Below are 7,866 nucleotides of genomic sequence, written 5' to 3'. Positions count from 1 at the left end.
ACCGCGTACTCGTTGTAATTGTCGGAGACAAATCAGTCCATAGTTTCATGTGACTAAAATGGAGCCGGTGTCAATAACGATGTAATCCTGTAGTAAATTCAGTAGTGTAGTATAGAGCGATACTTGTGTACAAATATATAGTTTTATTCATCGACTATTTCAACAGCGGTCGAAATCAAAGTACTTTTCAATTGTCAAATTTTGTCCTATCAAAGTACTTTTCAACTGTCAAATTTTCTAATTTAAAGGTAGAGAGATCTATATCTTTTCACGCGTGAAACCATTACAATTATCTCGGTAAGGAATGAAACTATGGAATCTTATGTTCCCTCTGTGATATAGTTGTACCAAATTGGCACATGCTGCGTTAGCGAATAAATGTCAGGTGAGCACGTATGCGTGTAAGACTTTATGCTGCCGACATGCTGAGTAATTAGTAACTACTATGACTAAGTCCGCTAAAACCATGGCTTGATATGGGTACAAATTTGACAATGCCGAATACTTGCTGACTTCTAGTGTAGAACACAAATTTTTATTTCTTGTTTTTGTTGTGCTGAAGTTTAAGTTTTGTAGATAAAATGCCTGGAGTCACTTGATTCGAAAGTGATGGTCCTCCGAACTTAAGATAAGATTGATCGATGATAGCGTGTGTTGACTAATTCGGTTGTGGGTTTCCGCAATTGGTCGCGATATCAACACGATCCAGCTTTGATCAAATAAACGAGCTAGGGTTGATTCGAAACGAACGAATGGAAATACTAATTATATACAACGTAAATATCACAATAAAAGAAATTTTACGTAGGCTATTACAGTGGGTGATGAAGATCTAACACTCAAAAAGCAAAACTTCTGAAGAATTCATAAATTTATGTTTCTTCGATTTGTTCGGTAGCATTTTAGTCTGACGTTGGAAAATTTTGATTGTAATATTGATAACTGGTGAAAATCAAAATAACATTGGCAATTTGGCGTCGAAGCTCATATACAAGATAACATCAGTGATGTATATATATATAGACGCTACTATAACAGCCTACGTCAGTTTGTGCCGTATGAGAGCAACGTATTATATGTATCGAATCCCGAATCAAGTTTTCGTCTGCCCCCAAGCAAGCAAAATGCGTTTGGTTGTTATGGAAGGAATAGTCTCATCAAGCATAAGTGGGATTCGTTGCCATAAGCTATCAGCCTGATAATAAAACTATTTTGTAGACGACTGCATATGCCTATCAGCGATTAGATAACACTGTTGACCTGTACAATATACTTGACGGCAGTTATCTTTTTGATTGATAGTATAATGACCATACTATATTGGCCAGGAAGTAAACGGTATAGTACCATAGATAGTTTGATGGCATAAATTAATTACAGCGGACAGAGACGAACACAAAATCTCCGTATATATGAGAATATGTCGTAATTGCCACGAAAATAGATTCGATGAATCCATCGGGTATCAATCAATTTTCCAGCCTCTATGTGCCAAGTTATTGTCATCCTGGTCAGTTGCGGTCTTACCTGCGCCCAACCTATATTTGTTAGACTATACGTAATCTGCTATACTCGAACGACTTCAAAATATCACATTTGCATTAATTTATATATAGTTCCGAATACGTGATACGCTATCCATGGAGATATAATATAAACGGCTGTTACAAACGATGCACCCAGGTCAGGTTATATTTCTATAAATTACAAAACAATACATGGTACGAGTTTCAGTTTTCGTTTGGATGTTTACATTTATGTGTTTCACGACTTGCTGATCGGGTGGATTGCATTTGCTCTAATGCTCAGTGGTTTGTCACCACCGAATTTACGTAATATCAACACCTCCGGGTTATGACTTACGCTGCAATGTATACCACCAAATCCTAATGGATCGCAAGAATAGAAATTGCCTGAAAAAAATCGCCTTTTCTCGCACAGATAGAGTATTCATCCCAGTACGTATTATATATATAAACAGGACAGCCCTGCAAGATTCAGAAGGAGAGTGCTCGTGGCAGTAGGATTAGAATATGTTCTCTCTCGTTTCTTCCTCTCCCGCGTTGTTACGTCGCTGACCTATATAATCTCCGCGTGCTGCTACACGCTACTTCTGTTTGAGGGTAAGTTGGGCTGCCCGCACAGATCAAGCTGATCGCGGCGCCGTTCTGCACGAGACTGCAAGAACTTAATTGTGTGACGAGACAATCCTACTGTTAATATTTTTGATATCCTTTATGCCACACGTTGGTTCATACGTGTGGTATAGAATATTGATTATATCATGCAATTCAATGTAACTCTAATCAGGTGATTAGCCTACGCATAGGACTACACCACCCCTGTACGAAAGCCGCAATCGGCTGACAGCTTCGTACCGCTCACTCGGGGAGTTCAAAGAGCCGAAAGTAAATTTGCTATCTTCACCATGCGAGGACGATTTATCAACGCCGGAGAGGTCTTCGCAGTGCTTTCAATCTTCATTTTTTTGCGTGTCTCTGAAGCATGCGTTAAACCTGAAAAGGGTGTGAAATTTGGAGATTTCGCTCTAAGGTTTGTATAGAATTTTATTTGTCGACATTAATATTGCGTAATTTCCACACGCGTGAACCTACCAGCACGCTATGGGCTTATTATGTATCGTTATTGAAAGTTCGGGATATAGCCTACTTGCACTTCGGCTTGTCCAGCATTAAATTCGATAGAACGGGTACCAAGTCACGGCATTCCGAGTCACAAAAGTCATTCTCTGATTGTAACGTTTGACGCGACGAGTACGAGTACGAGTAATTCTACAGAAGGTCGCGCCCAAGTCCAAATCACAATTTTCAGTCACGAATCATCAACGGGTCATGTTTTACCATCATAAACAAGTAATTTCACGTAATAGTTGATCTTCCATTGCGTGGTAACTTTTGAAAGTGATGTATTAGTGAAGTTTGATAAGTAGTTTCAGGCTTCTGGAGTTGTTTTAGAGCGAATTTTAAGTTCTCAAATTAAAAAAAATGGTAGTTAAATATTGACGAATACTTCGAAATCCAAAATGCCGTCGCGGGCCGCACAAAATGGTCTCGCGGGCCGCGTGTTTGAGACCTCTGGCCTACACGTAGATCGGACGGCCATGCCATTGCAAAAATACGCAAATCGTTGCAAATGAGCTTGCATCCACCACCCATTGTTGGTGAATGATGATCAAGATTTTTTGCGCGAAAAGCGGATTTTACCGTCGTTTTTCCGACTCCCTGCGTGGTACTAATCTTTTTGAATCGGAGAAAAGCCAACGTCAACCCCGAAAATACTTCTCTGGTAATATTCATGGGTTCGTGGGTTCGTATTCATCGGTACTTTAGCCGGATAGCAGATTAGACAGCTTGCCTATCAACTTTGAAATTTGGAAAGTGCCGCTAGGTTTAGATGTGAAGAAAGGCGATGAATGCGAAAGAGTTCATTCCGGATGCATCAACAGATGTCAACGCGTTATCACACAGAACTTCGAAACGATATAATAACACTTGCACGCAATCAATGAATGGGTTTTTCTTTTGATCTCCGCGAGGCTGCATGCATTTTAATCCATTAGGCGTTGAAAAGCCCCGAAAAGTCGACTATTTTGCGCACATCAGGCTAAAGTACAGTGGTCGACAGGGAACTCCTATACTCATATAATACGCCATCTCTCAGTTGATCTCCCTCAATACTGCAATTTTGAAACAACAAGTGTCTGCCTGTTACACGCATTCTATTGATTGGTGCCATCAGCTAATACCGCTACCATTTCAAGTACTTCTAAACAATTACGATATCATTCTCGCCATTTCGATAGAAGTGAAATTCTTAAACAAGTTGTCAAGCACATGATACAAAGGCCGACCTGTAATTTTTGTACTATGTAGATTGTAGAGCCCGGCCTATATAACCCATTTTCCCAAATTGCAGACTTTAACAAACACCCTGCATTACGAGATAGCTAATGAGCTCATTTGGTAAATGTGGTTTCTTATGGTGTAAATTGAAATAGGATATATATACGATATTACGTGTGTAACAAGTGTTTGTGACGATTATCTTTCGGCCATACTGCATGGGGCAAGGATATTGACATGCATGTTATCAGCAGATCTTGCAGAGCATGGATTCCGAAGTATTCTGCCAAGATAGATATCGTATAGCTTTATATAGAAACGAAACCTATATATTTATTCTATCAGTATAGCATATCTCGCGTCTATTCGTACTTTAAAATAAAACTGCTATTATTCAATTCCATCCTAATTGTATCACAGCGGATATCGACGGACGGTGTAAATTGATTCTGGTTACTGAAATATATATTCTAACAGCCAGAACTGTGTCAAACGTGCACGTGCTGATTAATGTGATATGATCTAATTTGCTCCTGGCAAGTGAGATTTGGTGATGGTAAATTTGTTACTTCGCGATAAATGTACCTACCCATGCGACCTTTGTATGCAGTACAGAGTATACTAATATTGGCAAGAAAATAGGGAACTGTGTGGACATAGTTTGTGTGGCTCTCGCGGCGAACGGACGTCACCAAATTTGAGTGTCACGGTCAAATTAATACCGGAACTTGGATAGCTTTAATAAACTATATTTTGCGAGGTTAAGTGACTTGAACACTTAGAAGCGAGACGTAACCGAGTTGAAAACGGATTCTGGAGCTCGACTAATCCACAAAACTGCGGAATCTCGTGAACTAGACGAAATAAACATTTTACCATGAATACGTTATTTTATTGTATATTCACGCTAATTATCTAGGGAGGCAACGCCATCTTTAACTTGTTGCTTTGATTCGAATAATTTTGCTCACGAGAATGCCATTGACATTGTGACAGTAATTATGAAATCACAAGAACTTTGCTTTTCTACCTGAGGTGAATGCAGCAGCAGTATCTCGTATCTATTTACAACATCACCTCACATACTTCGCTTGAATGATACAGAGCAATTAAACTCAATCGCGTGCGTACATAGTGGGTGGACGAGATATAGGGATATCAGTGCCAGATCTGTTGATCTCATTCCCACATTGCAATATGCACGTCAATCTCGAAGAATGGCTTGTTACAAACAGGTGTGGAAACACTGGGAGGACCCAGAAAAAAATGAGAAGTCAAGGTGCGAATGTGATGAAATATTTTTGCAGTACGAGTTTAGGAAAATTGGTTATCCGCTTCGATGAATACATTAGTTGTTCAGTAAGTCGGCGATCGTTATTTGCATTTTCTTGTTTATTTTTAAAGGCCTATCATCGAGTAAATACTAATTGCACTGAGACTAAGTTTGCTATCGTGGGGTCGCGTGGGTCGTTTAGTAAAAAATTGAGAGGGACCCTCGTTTATAGTTGCCATACACTGAATGCCAATCTACATTCTTGGATTGAATCACATTACCCTCCCCCAACGACACCACACGCCAAAGTGGCGGTGCTCACAAATTTCTCATTACAAGATGCTCAAATGACATGAGCAACAGCGGTTGTGGTTCGCGGATACCAATACTTAAACCACAGCGCGTAGCCAAAAAAACCGCTGTTGATATGGTCATGATAAATAAGAGTATTCATTGGGCTTTGATCGAATATGAGACGCGTGAAATCCATTTATCTGCAAATCATTCGGTAGCTGTTTCATGATTCACAGTCGGAGTTTAGTCATAGCATCTTGATCATATCAGTGTGCATATCACCAACAATACGACTATCAAGAAACACATTAATGGCAATATGATCCACTGGTCGAACAAGTTTTGAATTCATTTCACCACGTAACTTCTTGAAATTTTGATATCAATTTAAGTGGAGGAGGTTAAAGACCAAGTGTGTGCCATATATAAAGCATCAACGTTGAAAGATGCCCGAGGCATAGTAGATCGACTTGATACTGCCTGGATCAACATTGAGGTTGAGGTGTTGTGCAATGCTCTGATGCATAGAATAAATATGGATCCGTTATCTATACTCCATAGGAAACTGGAATTTTAATAATACTTTCTACGGACATGTCGTTAATATCCCGAAGCAAATAATAAGTACTTAAAAGTATACTGAAGGACTCGCAGTAGGCCAATGCGCATTTATAGTAGCAACAAAAACGAGAATATTCGTGATAGCATCCTTAATATTGCTTGACCTCAAATCAATCATGCTCGTAAAATACCGTTTATAGATAAAATCAGTTTGGTGACTAATATAATCTTGGTTCACTTTGCGATAACATTTGAAAATAATATACGCAACCCATCGATTAAGTCTAAACAGGCATTATATATTCTCAAAATTCATATAAAAATAACCTAGCGTTTGCAGCATCTCCAAACCACATCTTGCCAACGTAAAATGAGGTCTCATCGTATCCTGTAATCGGATTATCGGCTGCGTGTTTGAAATAATCAACCTTTGATTAAATGATGACGTCGCCGACCGACTTTTCCAAATTGATCGTGCGTCACAGAATTCACGTTGCCAAGATTAAAACTATCATCCATGATATGTTGTGATATCGACAGTTAAGACCCCACACCCTCATCCGATAGACGGGACAATATATTCTCCATTTTTCACCCCGAACACTGTTAATCGGATGTCATAGCAATCGTGAAGAATAGTCATAATTCTACATTTTGTGTCAGCCCTCTCAATTATAATGTTCGCTATACGCGTAACCAGAAGAACCTGTTTCAACCTTTGTGTTGTTTTCTGGGGCCTGTTGTAACGGTGTAACGTCATGACGCAAATGTATATCTTCGAAATCCAGTTAGAAGCATAATTAAATATGAAAATATCCCTTCTTTAATTGAAATCGAATGCGAGACATAATTCAAATATCTACATTATTAGATATAGTCACGCAGTGCTTGCATGTAAGCATTTGAGCATGCATGTAAGCATAATGATCTGAACGTTTTCATTTAAGCTTTACTAAATGTCGATGGATATCTCAAGTTTGTCGAGATATACTTTCATTTTGCTAAAAATTTGTGTTGGCCAAGTAATTCGATTCTCGTAGAGTTTGCATTGCAAACAAATTCCTCTGCTAACATTTCAACTATATATGCCGTCTGTTGATATTTACGTCAAAATCTATTTATAAGAAATGACGCAATTGTACTTAAATCAAGAACGCAAATCGCGTTAGATTTTGCCATTCCGAGCGGCATTTTAATGAACAATGATGGCAATGGAATTGCTTTCATCTTACATTAAGATATTATTATCCACTCAGGTCAACCTTCAAAATGGTAACATTTACAATGCTATGATGCGCACCACCTGGATGTGGATTCGGGTATATATATAATTTTGAGTTTATTTTAGTTGCGGTATACGTTTCTATGTGACTGGAGAATGTCGGAATTGTGAAAGAAGTATTACATTGAATTGTGATAGTCTCGCATCGAAGATACATATCCAGAGTTGAGATTTTACCGTCGAGCTGATGTTGCAAAGACACCGTGTTTGACAAATATCCATACAAAATTTCTCTTGCGATGTTATAGCATTTGATAACATTCCACGCTAATACAAATGTATTATACATGGATATTTGAACCCTGTACGAATGCACAGTGCACACGTCCAACGTACCGTAACTTCTATCGTAGGTTCACTTCATTGCTCTACGATGAATCCATCTATTCCGCATGCCCTCTGATCATTCGTAGACACGAAAGGAGCAGATTGGAATTAGAATACCAGCAAACAAATAATTCTAACTGCATGTTTGCTTATCAACGCGCGGATCATAGGCAAGTGTTACATGCAATGTAACATGCAAAGTTTGATGCAGTTATTAGCAGAGTCAAGAGCTCAACTTTAGATGTAGCGTCGGGATGTAATGATAA

At 38.9% G+C, this 7,866-nt stretch overlaps 1 protein-coding gene across 1 annotated transcript in view; it reads left to right on the top strand.

The window, feature by feature from the left end:
• Positions 1–7,866, top strand: part of LOC145441573 (uncharacterized) — a 47,017-nt gene that overhangs the window by 27,905 nt on the left and 11,246 nt on the right. Inside the window, exon 2 of the mRNA XM_080319470.1 lies at positions 2,311–2,553. Coding sequence (XP_080175596.1) covers positions 2,429–2,553 — 125 coding nt within the window. The 5' untranslated portion in view covers positions 2,311–2,428. The remainder of the gene's footprint in view (positions 1–2,310; positions 2,554–7,866) is intronic.

This window comes from Botryllus schlosseri, chromosome 6, assembly GCF_051294905.1.
Source record: "Botryllus schlosseri isolate E-star chromosome 6, Bs_hap1, whole genome shotgun sequence".
Classification (NCBI taxonomy): domain Eukaryota; kingdom Metazoa; phylum Chordata; class Ascidiacea; order Stolidobranchia; family Styelidae; genus Botryllus; species Botryllus schlosseri.
The sequence above is the reverse complement of the archived record's forward strand: the minus strand, read 5'-3'. Positions and strand labels throughout refer to the sequence as shown.